Raw genomic sequence first — 20640 nt, forward strand, 5'->3', positions numbered from 1 at the left:
AGATTTCTGACAAAAAAATAAAATAAACACACGACAAAAATGAGCTGTTAATGGGACATTTATTTAAAAATTAAAAAAAAAAAAGTGGGAGAATCAAGAAGGCATGAAAAGAAAATTCAGATGTCATTTACATTTTTAACTTGAAGTTACTGTTAAACAGCAACACTTATACACAACCATTTACACAACCTGTACAAATATTTTTTCGCCACAAATCTGCTATTTCAATTCAAAATAACTTAAATAGGTTTCTATGTAAAAGTGCAAATCCTTATGTGTGAATGTCTGTAAGTAAGACCATGGTGACAAAAAGGGTGCCTGGCTTTAAGTTGTTCACTTGTACAGGCATCACAAGCACATTTCAACATCTGTCTACTTTACTATATTGAGCACAGTCTTATGTAATGCTTCAACAGTTTCATTATGTGTAATTGTGATGCCTTACATTGCAGCGCTGAGCACACATCCTCTCTCATGCAAATCAAAATTGTAATGTCGATAAACTGGTCTCACATTTTGTGATGTGACTGAGCGTGACAGATTCTCAACCAGCTCTGAATAAAACCACAACCACCCCCCCTCCCCTCCCAAAAAAACAACAAACGTAACAGTTCAGTGTTTGTAGAGTTGTCATGGTGAACGTTTGTAAGGATTACAGCATAACAACAATGTACTGTTAACTGTCTGGTAGTGTTATTGGTTTAGCATTAAAAATCACAGTAACCACAGGCCAGTTTTTACACGGTTAGCCCCAGGCTGGGGTGGTAGTAGTCCACAGGTTTCAGGTTTTCATGGCGAGACAAGAGGGTGTGCATCTAGATTTGGGTAAGGAGGGAGCAGGGGTGGTCGGTGATTCTCCACGATCACAAGGCATGAGGCGACAAAGAGTTGCAAACTGTTAATGCTGATGCTTCAAAGTCTCAACAAGCATCCTCCTGTTTAGTGAGGAGGGACAAGGGGAGCAATACGCAACGTACTAACCCACGCACGCTATTGGGCTTTACATGCTTCTGTATTGACATGCAGCCGATGCAACACAAAATGTTTTTGTTTTTTTTTTTAATTTAAAAAAAAAACGTTTTCACCATGAATAGGAGAGTTTTGTACAGCTCATGAAGCACTGGTCACCATGGGTTCTACTGGGAAAGGGACTGGAAATGTGTTTGGTAACAAAAAAGGTGTTCAGGCATTTGCAATACAAAGAAGAAAATAACAAGCATCAAGTCCTTATGCCAGTGTGTGCAGTGTAAAGTAACTAGGACTTCTGCTCCGCTCCTGCAGCAGACTGGGCTGCACTCTCTGGTTTAAGGATCTGATAGGTGATGAGGTACTCTGGGTAGGCCTGAGGAGAAAAAAAAAACACCAAGATATCAGCCAGCATTCCACAGCACGTGTCTAATGTATTTTAGTTAATGTTATGGCTCATACAGGGTTCAGGGAAGCTACATTTTACCTGCTCTCCTCTGTAGATGACATACTCCGCATAGGCTAAACCATTAACGCTTGGCCGCCCTATCACTGAGTGATGTCCTGGAGGGGCGTGGGCCATCTTCATGGCACTGAACTGCAGGAAGGACTTCCCCAAAGTCACTCGACAGAACAGCATTTGCCTGAGAGTTCAGATGAGAGGAAATGGTCAGACAAGTACCCACACAAGACTGCATGTAAAACTCTGTAAAACAAACACACACAAACAAAAAAAGCAGTGTAGCACCCAAACCAGTGCTTTTGTTTAGTGTGAAACTTTTAAGTACCTGTGGCACAGGTAGCAAGACCTGTCTTTGTGTGTTGGGCATCCCGTTCCTCCACCGATGCCATAGACGTACTGATTGCTCTTTGATGAGTTCTCTGCAAAGTAGATCCCTGCTCCAAACATCCCTCCTATGTAGGCGTGGCGCTCATCGAAGCCTTTGTGGATGATGGCATTAATGAATGGAGAACCTGAGGGGAAATATGACAGCAGTGGCAGAGTGTTATACAGAAATCAGCATGCGGAACTACACTATTACAAACAGATGGCAAGTTCTAAACCTACAAAATACCAGTGACGCCTGAAGCTGACAAATTAATCAGAGACTACTCGTGGTTACCGTGAAACAACATGCGCTCGTTGTGATGGTTGTGGTTCTCATCTGCGATCTCCTTCTGCCGGTGGGTGTAACGTTCCCTCAGCTTCTTATTTACCACCTTCTGTATCTGTGCGGCACAACGTGACAAGAGAGTGGAAGAATTACAACTCAAACTACCTCAGGTTAAATAGTTGTATCTATCAGTCTTAATTAAGATTTATATATATATATATATATGAAAGAAGAAATAATGTACCTTGAGGATGTTGTATTTGCTGAAGACTCCACCTGCGTTGCCTCCATCTCTGTGCTCCCTGATGGTGCTTTGCATCTGAGGGGCACAACAAGAACAAGGTGATTTAACTATGAAGCTAATTATCACATGCTCACTGGTGTTCAAGCTATTCCTGCTTCATTTATGAAGCAGCTGCGACACAAAGCCAAACTTTGAGAAATTCTGCAACTACTCAGTTTTTTTTTTAATATTGAGTTTTTCTTGTAAAATCCTGTTTATAAGCGATATAGATAATCAATACCTCTTCCTCCACAGACTGGTACTCTTTGTCATCAGGGGCGAGGTCTATAAGGATAGTACCCTGGTTGGCACAGTGGAATGTCAGGTATGGGTTGGCACCTGTAAAATAAGTGAAATTCTGTCAATAAAAGCCCTTATGTTAAAGTTTATGAAACATCTCAACTTGACTTATTCAAACAAAGCCAAAAACTGCCAGGCTGTTCCTTCACCTTGCTGGCCGCCCAGCAGCCTCTCAACACCCTTGATAAGCTTGTGACGGTGGCCATACGCATTAATTCCAATCTCCTTCAGCTCTTCATGGCCCATGTCAGCCAGAACATCCAGGGTGATCTTCAAAAGATGAACACAACAAAAAGCTGATCAATTACACCAAAAAGAACAAATAACCAACAAGTTACATGAGCTTATTCCTACTTAACTAACTTGGATTATGTTCTTTAAAGGTTGACCTCCATTACTGACCTGCTCCCTCTCAAAGATGTCCCTCAGGTGCTCCAGGCCCAGGCTCTTCAGGAACTGACTGATATTCATGTCCAACACTGCCACTATGAAAAAACATCACATTAGGCTGCAAGCGAGATCTCACCATAAAGGCTTCCCCATCGTGTGCACCTTGACCATTTAAAAACAGACCAGTGTTTCATGTAACGACTGCAACAAACTTACTTTCCCCTTCCTTGCGATCGGTGCCTGTGGCTCCATCTGCCACTCCAGAGGCCCCGGATGTGGAGGCAGCAGCAGCCAGCTCAGTGAGGGGTCCCGCCAGGTTGTCTATGCTGCTGGCAGCTGACAGGCAGGAAGGTGTGGAGGCAGGGGAGATGACTGAGGCGCTGACCACTGTGGCCTGAGGTTTAAAGCAGCTGGGCAGGGCATCTGGAGGCATAGCATCCATCAGCAGGGCCCGGATGTCATCAGCCTGCAGTAACAGTCAAGAACACAAGTTAAAAAAAACCCATTTCAGTTACAGTAGATTCCTTTAGTGACCAACACTAAATGTATAACGCTCATGTAAAAATGTCTAACATGAGGCCTTACCGTGGCCAGGTCCAGAGCAGTCTGGCCCTCTTGATTCTTCATGGTGGGATCGGCTCCGTGAGCCAGCAGCAGCGCACAGAGCTGTGTGCGACCCTTCTGGGCCGCCTCATGGAGAGGTGTGAAAGCCCATTTGTCTGTAGCATTCACACATGTATTGTACTTGATCAGTAGAGCCGCAATGTCTACATGCTGTGAAGAAGAGAAACAGAATGTAAATCGAGAAAGTGATTTCAGTTTATACAAGTTATATATGTTTTTTTCTTCTATAGCTTCAAGCTTTTGAAGCTCGTTTTAGATCAAATCCCCACATAATGTGTATTTGATACATAATGTGTTTATATTGCTGAGACTGACCCCATAAGAAGCAGCATTATGAAGAGGAATAAGGCCTCCTTTGTCCTGGGCGTTGACATCTGCCCCATGCTCCAGTAGATACTCTGCCACCTCCAGGTTGTTATAACCAGCTGTGGAGAGGAATCAGACCAAGAAAATTAAGCATCTGTAACAAACTGTACCGCCTCTGTAAAAGCCAAATCACAACAGTGTCTTATGGCATTATTATTAAGAAAATATGACACGTCTAAGCTGCTCGTACCTGCCAGGTGGAGCGGGGTGGAGTTGCGCCCCTGCGCGTCTCTGCAGTTGATATTTTCTGGGGAACAAAGCTTCTGCACTCGGGCCAGGCAGCCCTTCTTGGCAGCGTCCAGCAGGGCAGCATCACCTCGCAGCAGGTCCTGGATGTCTGTGTCTCCATCTTTCACCATGTCCAGTGGAATGTTGCCATCACGGTTCTTCTTGGTTGGGTCGGCTCCGTGCTTAAAAGAAGAGTTTGATTAAATTGTTTGGATCATTTCAGATATATTTTTTGGAAACATTAGGCTATGGAGCTTTACGGGCCAACTTGATCAGTTGTATCATCATGCCTACTAACACACTGTAGAAATTAAAAGGGATATATTATGAAAAAAAACACCTTTTGTCTGTCTTTGAAAGCACATATTTGGGTTTGGACATAACAAGGTTATCAAGCCTCCTCAATCTTTATTTCCACCTAAATTTGACTTCAGATGATGTTGCATTCGATGTACCTCAGAGGCGGGAGGTTGAGACTCTTGCCTTTTGTTTGGCTATCAACATAAAACCTCATCATTCCTCATATGGTTAACTTCAAAAGAGAAATACATTAGTCAAGCTAAAGCTCAAGCAGTACCAATATTTCATAACCCGATAGGAAAATCGAACTTCTAATTGGCATTCTTTAACTTCTTATCAGCTGGAAGTAAGAATTCTTCCCGATTTCCATTTGTCACTCAATGCATCATCAGTACAGCACCAGTAACAGTTGTTACCAAAACAAAACCAGAGAGGACTGAAGTGAAAGTGAATCCAGATTCTATTAAGCTGATATGTCACCACTCTTATTAACCAGCCAGCAGTCATTGCATTGTGCGTTTTAACAACACGGCTGTTTGGGTATTCCTCAATCAGTAATTTGTGCGGGTGTGAATACTTTCTAATATCTTAGATACAAGCTCTATGTTTACTGAGAACTACAGATGTTAAAAAAGGCAAGCCATGAGGAAGAGAGAGGTGGAGTGGGTCACTCCATGCTCCTAAAACAATCCGCTTGAATAGGGGGGAACATTTTTGGAAGAAAAAGGAGCTGCTGTAGTGTCACCCTTTGTTACTTTAACCAAAACCGTTTCTCTATGACCCCAGCAAACTGTGTCAGCTTGTGAAAAAGATGAAAATAACATATCCTCACTTTTAGAAGCAGTTTGCAGATCTCATATTTTCCTTTGGCTGCCGCCTCATGAAGTGGGGTGAACTTCCAAAGGTCTGCCACATTGACTGAAGCGCCGTGCCGGACCAGCAGCTCAGCCACTTCATAGTGACCGTAAGAGCATGCATTATGGAGGGGAACCAGACCGCTGAAGGAGGAAAAACAGCAAGCAGGAGTCAAAGCACAGATATAAATTACGTGTAAATATATATACATATAGTCTAACTTATTAAAAAAAAAAAATAAAAAACCCACCCCTTGTCTTTGGCATGAACATCAGCTCCGTGGTGAAGCAGGTACTCAACAACAGCCACTCGGTTGTAACCAGCTGCGAAGTGGAGAGGAGTGGAGTGGCGGCCCTCCAAGTCCCTGCAGTTTACGTTCTGAGGGGTGCAAAGTTGCTGCCATATACAGGGAAAACAGTAAATAGCAACTCACCTGAGAGCTATATTTTTGAGAAACCAGAGGTAAACGACCAGGAGTTTATTACAGCAGCACATGCCTGTAAACAAAGTTTGTTTTGTGGCACAGAGAGAAACCGTGGACTTACTTGCACTGTGTCCAGATCCCCCGCTTTGGCAGCTTCCAGAAATCTGTAGTCCACATCAGAGTTACGAGTGGGAACATTTTCTGGGGAGCAAGAATCAGGAGATTGAGCACACAAACTAAAATATATTCAAAAGAAGATACAATTTAGTCGCTGCACAACGACTACCAAATGAATCCCATGATAAGGGTTTGAATCTTGAAACAACGAAATGTAATTCTATAATTCTCTAGTTCTATAACTTTCAAATTCAAACAATCTTAAAAAAGAAAAGAAGGCCGATTACCATTAAGGATCTGTTGGACAGCCTCGTTACCCATCTGAGCAGCAGTGAAGCCCTGCAGGGACACAATAGAGGGGTCGGCGCCGTAGCTCAGCAGGAGCTTGCAGGTCTGAATGTGACCAGCCAGCGCTGCTCTGTGAAGTGCCGTCTGACCGAGCGTGTCCGCAGCGTTCACCTGAAGTCACAAGAGGAAAGGCGAGTCTCAGCAACACATACATCCCAATTTCCATCTGGTAGAACAGACATGAAACGTGTTAAACCTTTGCTCCATGTTTCTGCAGCACCTCCAGGATATCATTGTGAGCTCTCTCAGCAGCGACATGCAGGGGAGTCATGAAGCTAAAACACACCACAGACGAGAGGCTATCAATGTTCACGGTTACACATCAAAATAAGAACCAAAAGATCACTGCGATTGTTTTTCACTCTGCTCATCCACATTTCTTTTGGCAAATAACATGCTCCAAATTAGTTTCACATGTTAGTCAGTCCAACTGAACTTAAACTTGTGATGTTGTGGACTTACTCTTTGTTCTTCTCATTAATGTTGGCACCTTTACGCAGCAACAACTCAGTCACTTGCTTTCTCTTTGGGTGGGGGGACGCCACTGCACAGTGCTGAAATACACAACATTGAGTCAGTCACTCTCAGAAGTTCTTCTTCGTTAGTAACATCACTCAAATCACTGAACAGAGCTGTCAGCACTGAAGCTCTTTTCATTTCCACGCTGCACTTAAATCACAAAGGGAGTTTCAGCCATTAAGAGTTAAAGAACTTATTCTGACCAGAGCGGTCTCGTTGGTTTGAGGATGTTTGAAGCCGATGATCTCCAGAGCCAGCGTCTTCTTCACTTTGGCCATGTCGGCCTCACGGGCCGCCTGCAGCAACGAGTGACCTTTGAACTCGTCTACATGAAAAAGAAATAAAATTTCGCAATTTTTTAACACAAATTTCAAGAATGTGAAGCCTTTGCGGAGAAAGAAGTGAAACTGATTTAGGGGTCTGCAGCCTTCACCTGACTCTTTACAGATGTGAACATCTAAGCAAATTGTTTATACTAATATAATGAATGTAACACAATGTGTGAATGAAAGACTACAGGGCCGACTGCGACGGAGTGGGAACTCACAGGTAAGCCTTTCTTTGAGCTCTGGTGTGGGGGCCATGTCCACAGCGCTCTTGCTGTGACAGTTTAGCAGTGTGGGATCAGCCCCGTGGCTCAGTAGCAGGGAACAAACTTCTACTCTGTTTTTGGATGCCGCCTCGTGGAGAGGAGTGAACTGCCACAGGTCCATGGCGTTCACACAGGCTCCATGCTGCATAGAGGGCAGAATGAGAAACAAAACAAACGTACATTTCTTGACTTCTCACATCACAATAGGTTAGTCTGATCGAAATCATTCAAATTCTAACTCCTCAAAGTTGGACTTGAATTATTCCTGCATGTGTGTGCTTAAAGCATTCATGACCGCCGCTCTGCTTTAATAAAACACAGATTTAAATTAAAGTCGCAGCATCAGACAAAAATCAGCATTCAAGTATCTTTAAGGACATTTGGGCAGAGAAACCTAGGAGTGGCAGAACGTCTTGAACATTTTCTCACGCAGCGAGATCCAACATAGATTGGTCAATAAATCAATTGCCCTCTCATGCATGTGTACTGGGACAAAGAAGAGTAGAAACTCTTTAGCGAATAGTCTTCCTAACCACCAACTAGATCCCAATAATAATCAAACTCAAATAAGTAAACTCTATACAATATGAATTTCATCACTAGCAGAGCAGCATATCCAAATTACATAAATATGCAGACAACAGGAATGAAATATCCCTGTCAAAAATGGCCCAATTCTCTTGAGAAGTAATACGCACACATGGATAGCCTCTTCCATGAGGCACCCCCCCCATGAACCTTCTCACCAGCAGATTTTCATTATTCAATGATGAACTTCTACTGTAATAATCTTACTGTAATAATCTTTTATTACATAAATTGCTGCTTGAATTTGTTTCGTCACCCCTACTTCCTGACTCAAAGGAACGTGCATGTGCATCTACAGCTAAAACATTACACTGTAAGCGCTATGAGTTTATTTCGTTCGGCATTCTAAGGTAACAAAGACCAGATTGACTTTTCTGCTAACATGAAACCTTTAAAAGTACAAGCTCATCCAATAAAGATATGAAGGTTTTTGTGGGACTTACTTTGAGTAGAAGCTCAGTAACTTCAAAGTGACCGTACGAGCAGGCATTGTGAAGAGGAACCAGGCCGCTGCACGGTGAGACATCAGTGTCACAAATATTGACTGACATGTAGGAATCTTGTGGATATTTTTTCCCTCCCAAGAAGCCACTCACCCTTTGTCCTTGGCGTGAACATCAGCACCATGCTGGAGAAGTAGCTGAACAATGCGGACCCGGTTGTAGCCGGCAGCCAGGTGGAGGGGCGTCGACTGCAAGAGAGGACAGCTTGTTAGCGTGCAGATCGCTAGCGGGTGTGTTGCCTTCGATGGCCACAGGGGCAAGCGGCTGATTAGGGCCAGAAGCAATGTGCTACTGCAGGCTATGCTTGGTGAGTTGCAGATGAATGGCAGATTTGATGATGCAAGTTCAATGTTTGCGAGCAAATCCAGCGACAAAAATTCTGCTGCTGTTTGACAATATCATGTCTGACCCGAGTGATTGACAAGTAGCTTATCCTCATTACTGCTATAACTAAAGTTTGATGTGGCAAATTGTAGTAAATATAATATACTTCATCAGTTTAAAAAAAAAGAAAAAAGAAAAGCAAGTTGGAAAAAGGAATCAACTAGTACAGTTAATGATATTAAATTCAAAATGGTTGGGAATGACTTACGGTTGGGATAGAGCACCTGTTTTAATTACATCTAAGTAGTTAACGAATAAAAAGAAAAAAAAATACTTAATTTTTTAGATCTTAGATCGCTTACTACTCTTAGTTAAACAAAAGTTAAGCCCATCGTGGATACGTTTGCTGGATTGCTATCAAATCCCAACCGTAATAGGATGCAGGGCAGCTGCAGTAAGCAGGTCGACTGTTTGAGAAAGCATGTCTGCAAGCTACAGGGAGATCAAATCAAATGGCTTCATTCCAGCCAAGACAAATCAGTGTTAGTATAAGCAAAGCTGCAAGTCCAACTTCAATGGCATACGGTCTCTCGTCGGAATTCTAGTTCTTATCAAGCTCACAATAAAAAAATTTCAAAAAAATAAAATAAAATTAAAAAAAAAAAATAATTCAGGGTCATGATTTCAATTTTCATGCAGTTATATTAATGCAAACCCCAGAAAGTCAAACATAACAATTCAAGCCACAGTGATGAAGTCAACTCGATGAGATGGCGAAATTATGAAAGCATCATTCAGTGTGGGGTGATGCAAGCAATCAAATTATTTCCACGAGGGGTGGCATAGCATTTTAATGATGGGTTAAATGTAGTGCATTCATTACTGCATACCAACTGGTCCAAAAGGGAAAGTGAAGAAGACACAAATTTCACAGACAAATTCAAGATTTGCTTGACAAAATGCAGAAGGGCGGGCCTTAAGGCATGCATCATTATTGGAAAAAAAGAAAAAAAAAAAGAATCAAATTAAAAGCCAAATCAGAAACTGATTGACTGAGCAAGTGATCGAAAGTTGGAGAAGTGTGGGTGAGTGTGCAGAGGAGAGAGGACAGACGCTGAAGAAAGCAGGCAGTGGGCATTTTGAGCTCCTCTCCAAATCCAAGAAGATGAGTCATCACCATGACAACAACCCACCTCACTCATTCAATCACATGCTGCTCACACACGCACGCGCAAACACACGAGTGCTCACCCACACACACGCACTAGAGGAGCATCAGGGTAGGAGACATGAGTGACCCGTAAATCCCAGGTCCATGATGTGCAATTAACAAGTGACAGCCAGCTTATTGGTCAAATAAAAACGATGGATTAAAAAGGAGTAACAGAAAAAAAAAAAAAAAAAAAAATCACAACAGTGCATCAATCAAATGGCCGTTATCAAGGTCAACTTACCAGCATTTTTTGTGAGGTTGACTGATCGACAAATGTTGCCAGAGTCACGGAAAACAAAACGAAACACAAATTACAAAATGACAGCAGCTTTTCACAGCAATTTCCCTCTCCCTTCAAGTCAATGAAACACAAACCGCAGTTACAAAAATCACTCATCTGTCAAAAGTGCTTGGACATTAAATGTGACAGGAGGTCAGAGAGGGCGAAAAGCCGGAGGGTGAGTGAGACCTCTCCTGCTTGGTTCTTAGGTTTGTGAGAACCAAAGTGACGTTTGGTGTCTGCTGGTTAAATAACAAACCAAATCTGCACTGGCTTAGAGCAAGAAATTCACGGATTAAAATAATTCAGTTTAAATAATTCAGTGACGCATGATGGACAAAAGCAAAAAACAAAAACACATGCACAAAAAACTGAAGTACTCCAGTTCATTCCATTAAAAAAATAAAAACAAGTAGAAGGAAAAAAATGTCAAATTAATGCCAGAAACACTGTATGATAATCTAATCACATTGTAGACAAGTTCAAATAACATGGATGAATTCAAAGTAGACAGCAGACATTATACAGACTGGCAAGAATAAATAGACTGAAGCCTTGTGGGTGAGAGGATGCTTGTGTACCTAAATTTATTTCAAGATCACACACAGCTTTGTTCCAGCATGGAAAAGCATTTAATGGAAAGAAGAGTCAGTACTGCTAGCAAGACACCCAGTTCAAACATGCTGGAAAATGATTAGCTGTAAATAAAAGGAATAGTTTGTACAGAATCATCTAGCATGGCTTCGTTTTTCTTTTAAATAAAATCAGACCAGAAAAAAAATACACACACACCATGGAGGATGGATGAGTTTGTTCAAAATTAGGCTAATTTGATCAAAGCAAATGAATGGTCTGATTCATACCTCCTCCCATAAATTACACCCCAGGCAAACAAACTAATCCGGCAGTAATCAGACTGCCGGGTGTATTCTTTGCCTGCCCAACTCAGAAAGCCTCTTGCCATTTTTAGCAAGATCTAACAAAAGTACATCGTGACAGTCTGGCAGCCCTGCACGACGTGTGAAATGCGACAGTCTGAGGGTGTTAACAGTGTGGCACTGCTGCATCATTTACCTTGCGGCCATCACTGGCATGACAGTTGACATTTAATGGGGTCAGCAGGGCCATCAGCTTTTCTTCATTTCCACTCCTGTAATTACACAGTTGGGCTGGGGTTATTGAATAAAGCCCACAAAACCCTAAAATCCAGACTCTCTGGGATTTTAAGAGAAAAATCAACATTCTGTATTTAAGAAAAACCCAAAACTTATTTTCTGATGATCGACTTCTTTTGGATTTCACGTGTTATAACTCAAACATGTACCTAAAGTAGACTTCCCACCATTGTGATTCCTACATTTAGAGATTACCGCATCACTATGCTCTACAACCACAGGTATACTCACCTTGCTGCTTCGAGAAGTTCGTCCTTCTTGTATTCACCTGGACAAAACAAAATGAAAAAATAAATAATTGAGCCTCAAGATTAGACTTCGGCATTTCAAACGTGTCCCATTAATATAAGTGTGAAACCTTTTGTAGAAAGTCAGACGCTACTTCCTATGTTTACACATTGTAGTTTTGGGGGATCCTTTTATACCAAACGCCGACCAGGACAAAGTTGGAGTATTGACGAAAGGAAGATGTATTAAAGGCTCAGTTATGTGCTTCTGCTAAACCAATATTCTCCACCACACACACCGAACAAACACAATAAATCAATCTACCTTCACATGGAAAAATGATGAATGTAACATATCTGACTATTCTACTCCACTTGTTGCATTAAATAACGCACTCATGTGCAAGCTGGAGCTTTACTTTATAATGGACTCATTCATCAATGGCCATATGAGTGCAAATGTCTACAACAAGATCCGATCCCATCTCGGCCCTCGTCCAAAACACAGAAGCTAAATTTATGTTTAAATGGATGACTGACGTGGAGTTTGGCATTTAAGTGTGTCTTAGCTGAGCGCTGTTCATCGGTAGCAACACCACAGCCTATCACACTCCTCCCCAGAAATGCAACTGCACAGCACAGGGACAGATGTAAATGGTTTCCTCATTAATGCCCCTGTACAACATAATGTAACAGCTCTACGAGTCGATGTCGATTAGCACACACAATCTCTTTTAACACCTCTTTTCTGTGAAACTAAACTGAAAAGTTCAATATTTATTAACTACTCAATATAACTGCAGTTATATTGTGTCACTTTTTGTTTCCAAAAGCCAATGTTTAAAGCAGAAGGAAAGAAAAAAACAGCTTGAGCTATAGAGGTCTAAACCGCTAAAAGGCAAGCATTGCACGGGTAGGAATGCTTATACATGCATAGGTTATTTATATAAGCTCCCACTGATCTAACAAAAAAACTTAAGCTAAGTGAAGTGTGCTTCGGAGTATCACAGGTAAGATGGCTACTTGACTGGCCAAAAAAAAAAAAAAAAAAGCTCTAATATCCATTTTCAGACTATGACAACAATACACGATCAAGTTTAATGTCGTTACAATGTATCGCTGTCCTTTTCATAACAAGAGTAAATAATTGCTTGTCATATGTTGAAGTCTAACAGATAGGAAGCTAAAGTTAAATCATTATTGCCAAAATGACCATGACAATGGAGAGGACATTTGCAGGTCAACATTTCTATCCCCTGAATGATTATTGACTGCGAGGGTCTGACCTGTCAGAACAGCCTTGGCTGAAGGGTCAGCCAGATCCAGAGCAGATTTGCCATCAGTGTTGCGGATATTTGGATCAGCTCCATGCTGGAGTAACACTGGATAACAGAGGAGGTACAGTCAAATAAATCAAATTATGTTCTTAATTGAAATGTTCACAAATGCTCACACATGCATGTTCTCGATAAGAGTTCCTTACCAATGCACACATCTATCTTTCCCTTGATGGCTGCCTCATGTAATGGGGTGTAGTTCCAGTTATCTCTGGCATTGGGATCTGCACCTTGACACAAGAGGAGACTCACAACCTCTGCATGTCCGAAAGAGCAGGCATTATGCAAGGGGATGAGACCTCCATCATCTCTGGCGTGAACATTGGCCCCCGTCTGCAAGAGGTGCTCCACCACATCTTTTCTACCAAAACCTGAAAAAAATCCCAACATGTTTAGTTTTTTTTCCCCACTGGGAATGTAACAGGTATACAAAAAATAAATAAAAATCAGCCAATCGGCTTGAATGTAAATCTAAAAAAAACAAACCCTCAGAACAATGACATAAAGGAAATATATAGTGTTACATCACATGAGTAGACTGTTGTATTGTTGTGTTTCCTAAGAGACTTTGTGTTAAAAGTTGGGGAAATTGTTTTAAAAATGTATCAAGTGAAAATAAACTTGAGTTTCGCTGCAGTCAGTTTTGTAGGTGAACACACTGCTATCCTAACCTGGCTAAATTTCAGATTATTTTCAGTTTTCCCTAGCTTGGGTAATGAGGAGGTTCAGAGATGTTGACTCTCATAAACAAAATGACTGCAGAGCGTCAAAAATAGCTAGTTAGCGCTAGCAGGCTACAGCAAAGTATAAAAAAAACAGACCCGCATTCGCAGCTATAAGAGGGGCAAACGACAACAGCTTGGCATTAAAAATGTTGAGAAAAACAACATAATGTAGCTAACCGCTCGCAGTATTTTGGCTAATACCGGAGCCTGAAGCTGCAGTACCATTAGCTTAGCTCATCCTTACCAGCAGCGAAATGTAGCGGAGTTGATTTTCGACCAGCCATGTCCTTCGCGTTTACATTAACCGAGTCCACGAGTCTTTTTACTCTGGATACATCTCCGTTTCTGCAGGCCTCAAACAACTCCCTGAACGCCCCGCCGACGCCACTACTACCGTCAGTGGGGCTGGTAGCTCCGGAGCCGGGGCTGGAGACACTGCTGCCCCCGCCAGAGGTTGTCGTGGTAGAGCTCGCGCTGCTCGCTAGGACCGGGGCTACCAAGTCCGGGGAGGCCAGAGCCATCTCAATCCCTCCGCTACATTCCCTCTCATTCTCCGATAGTCCTACAGCCGGGGGCAGCAAAGCCATAGGCGGAGAAGCCGGAGGAGCGCCCGAAATAGAGACGTTTCTTGGAGGAGACTGCAATGTACTCTGCTGTTGTTGCTGCTGCGAAGAGCGTCGAGACACCGCCATTACAGCAGCTCTCAGGCAACAATAAAAACCGTTCCTCCTTTCCGGTGAAAGTGGCTGCGTTTCCTGTCAGCTGTTTGCTCTAAGTAGGGTCTGACCGTGGACAAACCATCAATTCTAAATTGCGTCTCATAACCCAAAACAGCGTGGAAGAATAACCGGTGTGTCCTTTATTTATCAGCCATTTTATTATTGAACTTTTCTGACATTAATGCTACTCGTGCTTAGATTCAAGGTGGCAGCGTTACAAGGGGTCATGTTTTTGGGCACGGATGGAGGAATAGTCCATTGAGGAAATCAACATTTTACATTTTAGTTGCAATTTCAACTTTTGCGGGAATTTCTGCGCTTTATTTTTTAAAGGGTTAAACGAGCAATCAATGCAAACAACTGCAAATGCTTTATCAGTGCATGATGTAATTTATAACGTTACGGAATAAGCAAAAGTGTTACCTCCAGCAGTACTAAAGTATAAACACACAACTAAGCAGTAAAAAATATCCAGATTTCCCAGTTCAAGCCAAAATAAAACACAAGAAACCAAAATCAATCAAGTAGAAAAGAAAACAATGAAAAGCGGAAACGGAACAGACATCTTCTGAGTTTAAAGGATTCTTAATCTGGAAAACAATGTTCATCACAAGGTTAATGCTCACAGAAAGAGGTTCAAGACCACTTAGTGGGTGAAGAAATCAGCATTAACACACTGATACCAGGTCGATCCTACTTCCAAAAAAAGCTAAAACAATCAACCCTTATCTATTTTGATTAACATTTTCTAAATAGATGCCACAAATCACATAAAAGAAAGAAAAATGTCACTGGGAGAGAGGTAAGTTCCATCCTTTATTTTTCTTTTGATCCAGTTTTTAAAGTCCCACTCCAACTGTTATTAACCCCGTTAATACTCCTGTTTTCCCAAAGCTGTTCACTAAAAGTTTGTTTAAAAAAAATTGTGAATGAAAGCAGGATAGAGGAGAAGAAAAAAAAAGCCCAAAACAATTAAAAACAGTTGACCAAGATGCTTGCTCGTGACGTCCGGATAAATGAGTGAAACAGCAGATAAGAGCTGGGTGAATGGCGGCTTTATCCATCAGTAATGTTTGGGTTATGTGCAGACACCTCACCTCTCTGATAAGTACCAGAGGCTTAGTTGTCAGAACATGGCAACAATGCTTATAAAATGTTTTTAGCAACACGTTAGTAACTCTTGAGAAGTGACAACAGGAAATACAATTCTGTATGAGAGCTCTAGCTGTGTGGATCCATAGTTTTTTTACATAAACTTTGCTGCCAGCTGGTTTCTCCTATGCTTTGTACCAATATTGAAAGAGATTTATCAAATTCTATAAGAAACATGTTATTGATTAATCCCAAACTTAAGATTTCAGGAGTGTATGAGCTCATGTTTAGATCTGAGATCTAGAGCTCAGATTTTGCAACTAGCTAAGTCTAAACAAGTATTGAATTTTTTTTTGTTCTTTGTAACTGCTACCTCGACACTTAGCCTTGTTGCAGGATTCAAGGACATACGTTTCGGTTTACATTTCATTCTGTATGACAGGAAGCATAGACTTTGTTTAGATTTTGACCAAGGGTTAGTGGTCATGTTGCAGCCATTTCCTGTGGATTCCTTATAACAAATCAACTGCTTGGCTGGCTGCTGTTGCCATTTTAATTTACCTCAATGAAAATTCTACAATAGGTTAACATGAATATCAAACTCAATGAAAATCTAAGATGTGAAATCTATCAAACGTGTTCCAAAGTTTGAGTGTGATGGTATGTTTTCTCTCCCTGCCAGACACCAGTTGGAATGAGATTTATTTTTAAAAAAGAAAAAAAGAACCAAGAACCATTTTGTTCATGTATTTTTGTCATGCTTTGGATCATGGTTCTTCAATCCATTTAAAAACCTTTGGAATTAAGGGCGAGTAAGGCCTCATCACCCCTACACCTCAGTGGTTATAAGAAATGTCCATATGGTGACAGCTGATGGTTAAATTCTATTGATGTCAGAGTAAAGCAAAAAGAAACATTTAATTGCAAAATTTAAAAACACTTTTGAACCTTGCAGTGAATTGTGGAATCAGTCTGATGCCTGATCCTGCCCCGGAACACAGACATGTCATACAGTTTAGACCACATTTGCCTTAAACTAACCGTACACACGCAATACGACATCTACTTAACAATGACACTCATTGTACAAGTACATGACGCAGAAATGAAGATTTAATGGATTTCTTTTGCGACTGGCCAAATGACAGATGTATGACAAGTGATGCAAAGACATGCAAATAGCCAGAGTGACACTCAAGGGATCAATTCCCCGAAGGCCTAAATTGAGGAGCCGGTCTTCCTGATCTTATTAAGACTTACAAAGACTGCATGTTCTAACTCAAGTTGCTGTATTTCCGCAAATTAAGACTGATTCAATTAAAAGCCGGGGCTCTTATAATGGCTGAGGGTGGAATTGACCAGAATAAATAGAGCTCAGCCTCTACTACTGATCGCTGACAGGCAGTCAGGGAGGGAAGAAAAGATTTAAAGCATACCCAAAATAATCTTAAACCACTTCAGAACCCTCTGGTAAGCTACGGTATAAATGTACTTTCACAGGGAAAGCCCAACTAAGAACAAGGGTGTTTAAAATTCAAAGGAGATTTTAATTAGAGACGATGCAGGAAAAGTTATTACAGTTTTTTTAAATTTTAAACCTGGACCTTATTTCTGGCATAAAATATGCTCATCTATTCATCGATAACTGGTGAAAGTCGGTGTCCTTCAGACGCTATTTATATCAATTGAGATCTGTGTATATCCATGGAACGGGAGTGAACGGGGCATAGACAATACAGCCTCTAAATATCACATTATCCGTCTTTATTTCACCAATACTTTAAGATGAATGGACGCGTACTATTGCACTGTGAGCTCAGAGCTGCCGTGTTGTTGTTATCGGGGGCTTTCTACACACACGTCTAGTGGGATGATGTCATCGACTCGCGCCGCTGATCTCGACGCAGTCATCCCACGAGACCCGTATGTAGAAAGCCCCAGACTTTCAAACTGTTATCTGTGAGTAGATGAATGTATTCTATGGCAGAAATAAAGTCCAGGTTTTAAAAGAAAAACCTTCCCCTTGTCGTCAGAGCGTGTGAGGCTAATAGTTTGTAAGCCTGTTCCCAGCTTTTTGACGCACAATCTCTTCTTCACAATCCACCACTGAAATTTAACTTTTTCCAAAATACAGGGTTTCTGCAGGTACCAGCAAATATAATTTAATGCTTATTAATGCTATTTCAAACATTTTAAATGCCCATAAGTGTAAATACTACACGTGTACATATTTGTCTATACACACACACTAAATATCCATATCCAACTCTAAATTATTTTGGAAAGCATTTCATTTGACAATGATAATAAGATATTTGATTATCTAAATAACTGACATAAAATGTCACTCTAAAGAATTTGAAATGGCTCATGAGACAGCTTACAATGTCAAAATGTATTTGCACATATTTCAAAAAGTACCAGACCAAAAAGTACCAGTACTCTCTCAACTTGAGAGTTTGCATTAAGTTCAGTACTTGCCGTAACAAAGAAATCACTGAGATTTAACTTTGTAGGATAATTAGTGCATGTGCCTTAGTTTGTTCGCTTTTAGTTCCAACTCTGTCTCAACATTTTTCAGTTCAAGGCATTTGTCCTTGTATCTCCTCCTTAGAGGATTAGATTTTGCGATAATCTAAACCATGAATGTGCCAGATTTGTTTTTGGCCTTCTCAGGCTGGCGTACACCTCTGTCAACACTGCCTTTTTCTTTTCGAGTTCTCCCAGCTCATCTTCCAATGCTTTTCTCTTACGTCCGTGCATGGCACCCTCTTTCCTCCTCCTTTCTTCGTCCATGTAGATCCTGTATCTTGTCCTGGCTGATGCTGCAGAAGCTAGTGGTTCCTTTGTGAGGGACGCTTTGAAAACGCCCCCGTATTAAGAAATAAATATTTTATTTAGATGATTTGATGCCATGAAGACATATTGAAAAGATGTTACTAACATGTTTGGTCATTGCAGGTTTGCTCTTATATAATAAAAAAATAGCTATTTAAAGCACAACCTAAAAGTAATTAAGATTCATTTAGAGATGAGACTTGTATCTAATAAACTTAAAACTAATAAAATAAAAAATAGAATAGGTTATTGTGTAAATACAATTCCATAAACGTAGAACATGCCTATACTTAATTGGAAATGTTGCAGCAGATCCACAGCCTTTGAATGTCCCATGAACTGTGAGCCCAGATAACGGGAGTGGACACAACCATCTTCCCAGAACGCACATGGACATCTAGTTGTTTATTTTTGTTGACTGGTTCAAACTCTCATCAAACATCAACACGCATTTTAGCATGTAGCTTGTTTAGTCCTTTCCACAGGTGAACGATTTGGCTATTTCAGAGTCTGGAAACATCGCCTGCAACAACTTACTTCTTCTTCGGTGGATGCACAGGAGTGGCGCTGCACGGCAGTGTTCAGGGACCAGAGAACTTCTGCTTGAAATGTCGCGCTGGAGCCAGTAGCGTGTCACAAGTCGCGCGGTTCCCCCTCTGAGGCTCGTGCTGGAATCGGTCACTGCTGCAGCAGCTGTGGTACTGCCAGAGGTTGCGTTGCTGGTCACGGCAAAGACATTTGGCACAGTTAACTGCTGGCTTCTTTTCACCGCCGATTTGTGGTTCTCCGACAGCATTTGGGATTTGACGGCTAACCCGGAAACGGGTCAGTAAAAAGAAATGACAGCAGTGTTTCACAGGCTTGACCTGATTATAGAGCTCCCCAAAGGAATGCGTGAATACTCGATTGACAAACTTAAGAGGAGAAAAGGTGCAAGTGTTTGAGGTGATTTTGTTGTAGAATAATATGACTGGTCACACTAAGAGTGACAATTTGAAATAAAAGCCAACTTAGAGACGTGGGACTCTAAACTGTTGGAAGTAAATAAAGGCCTCCCTGCTAGAGGGATTCCTTCTTTGATATGGCTGTTGATGGAGACCTGGAAATCAGCTGCCTCCACAGAAACCATTTCACACATTTACAAACTGGAGACTGTTAATATTACCACTCAGACTTATCCTAAGAGCTTGACTATAGGCAACTGGACTTTCCTTGGTTCTTCAAGACGTTTAAACTCACATCCGAAAGGTTTTCTCAGTTCTTCTAGTAAACCTTAATGTTCAGACTTCCATCCTCAATGTGCACAGAACAGTTCTTGACCCGGATCTTGACCCAGGTGTTGTCCACATATCTGAACCAGTGGCTTGGTGTTACTCCTTTGTGTGAGCTAAGTGCTTTGCTCTCTGGTCAGGAGTGAAGTCGGTCCTATTGTTCACTTATTTAGCTGCAGCCGTTTCTTGACAGTCTCCACAGCCTCTGAAATTGGTATATATGTAAAAAGTGAGGTCACATCAAAAGCACACAATGGTTACAGTTGGAGACAGTTTCAGATGTTGGATCTTCTTCAAAGTCTATGGAGTTTTGTATGTGATGCGGAGTTTCCCACCAGGGTGCTAAGATGGAGGTAAAGTGTTTGGCAATGCTGTAGGTGGTGCTGCTGCTGATGGGTCTGAGTGGGACTCCCTCCTTGTGCATCTTGGGGAGTCTATAAATAAACGGTGTGGCCTCACCAGGGTAAAGTCTGTGGTAAACTGGATGGTCAATAACATTGTAGGTGATCTGTGACTTTCTTGTAGGGTCCCTCTTCAGAGCCTTGTTGGTTATTTTTCTGCGATAGTGAATTGGGTTGAGAACCACAGTGCATCTTCCCTTGTCTGCTGGCAGAATGGTGACGTTTTGGTCTCTGCTGAGGGATGCCACTGCCTTCCTTTGGGATGTCACTGCCTTCCTTTGGGATGCCACTGCCTTCCTTTGGGATGCCACTGCCTTCCTTTGGGATGCCACTGCCTTCCTTTCCAGTGGTGTGAGGTTAGAAGGAGATGAGCGCTGCTGTTACCTTCATGTGCACCGGCGCTGCTTCTGCCTCAGAAATGTTAGTCCTTATCGCAGATTCAAACTCTACTTACATAGCATTTTTCTAGTCTAGTTGACCATTCCAAGCGTTTTTACACCAAAGCCACACACTCTCTCTC

At 41.6% G+C, this 20640-nt stretch overlaps 1 protein-coding gene across 2 annotated transcripts; it reads right to left on the minus strand.

Annotated features, from left to right (window-relative positions):
* Positions 1 to 42: 42 nt before the first annotated feature.
* LOC140310217 (poly [ADP-ribose] polymerase tankyrase-1-like) lies at positions 43 to 14530 on the minus strand. Of its 2 annotated transcripts, XM_072388433.1 has the most exons (28): positions 14044 to 14530; positions 13221 to 13445; positions 13024 to 13119; positions 11742 to 11778; positions 11410 to 11485; positions 10297 to 10317; positions 8612 to 8706; positions 8459 to 8525; positions 7383 to 7569; positions 7039 to 7160; positions 6779 to 6870; positions 6513 to 6591; positions 6256 to 6427; positions 5973 to 6052; positions 5678 to 5823; positions 5405 to 5570; positions 4235 to 4454; positions 3994 to 4103; positions 3640 to 3828; positions 3271 to 3520; positions 3067 to 3149; positions 2814 to 2934; positions 2606 to 2703; positions 2326 to 2400; positions 2091 to 2196; positions 1755 to 1941; positions 1454 to 1610; positions 43 to 1342 (listed from the first exon to the last, which is right to left on the minus strand). In XM_072388433.1, the coding sequence occupies exons 1-28, from the start codon at positions 14489 to 14491 to the stop codon at positions 1256 to 1258; spliced, it is 3792 nt and encodes a 1263-aa protein (XP_072244534.1). In that variant the 5' UTR covers positions 14492 to 14530; the 3' UTR covers positions 43 to 1255. The 2 variants fall into 2 exon arrangements, with proteins under 2 accessions (XP_072244534.1, XP_072244535.1); XM_072388434.1 differs by lacking the exon at positions 10297 to 10317.
* Positions 14531 to 20640: the final 6110 nt, after the last annotated feature.

This window comes from Leuresthes tenuis, unplaced genomic scaffold (genome assembly GCF_036924035.1).
Source record: "Leuresthes tenuis unplaced genomic scaffold, fLeuTen1.0.hap1 SCAF_6, whole genome shotgun sequence".
NCBI lineage: Eukaryota > Metazoa > Chordata > Actinopteri > Atheriniformes > Atherinopsidae > Leuresthes > Leuresthes tenuis.

Bases quoted from the DNA above. Each gene is read 5' to 3' on its own strand.
- LOC140310217 (XM_072388433.1), bottom strand. From the start codon at position 14,491: ATGGCGGTGTCTCGACGCTCTTCGCAGCAGCAACAACAGCAGAGTACA. The intron at 2,197-2,325 runs GTACATTATTTC...TGTGCCGCACAG, and splicing joins GCAAATACAACATCCTCAAG to ATACAGAAGGTGGTAAATAA. The intron at 1,343-1,453 runs GTAAAATGTAGC...TTTTCTCCTCAG, and splicing joins TCATCTACAGAGGAGAGCAG to GCCTACCCAGAGTACCTCAT.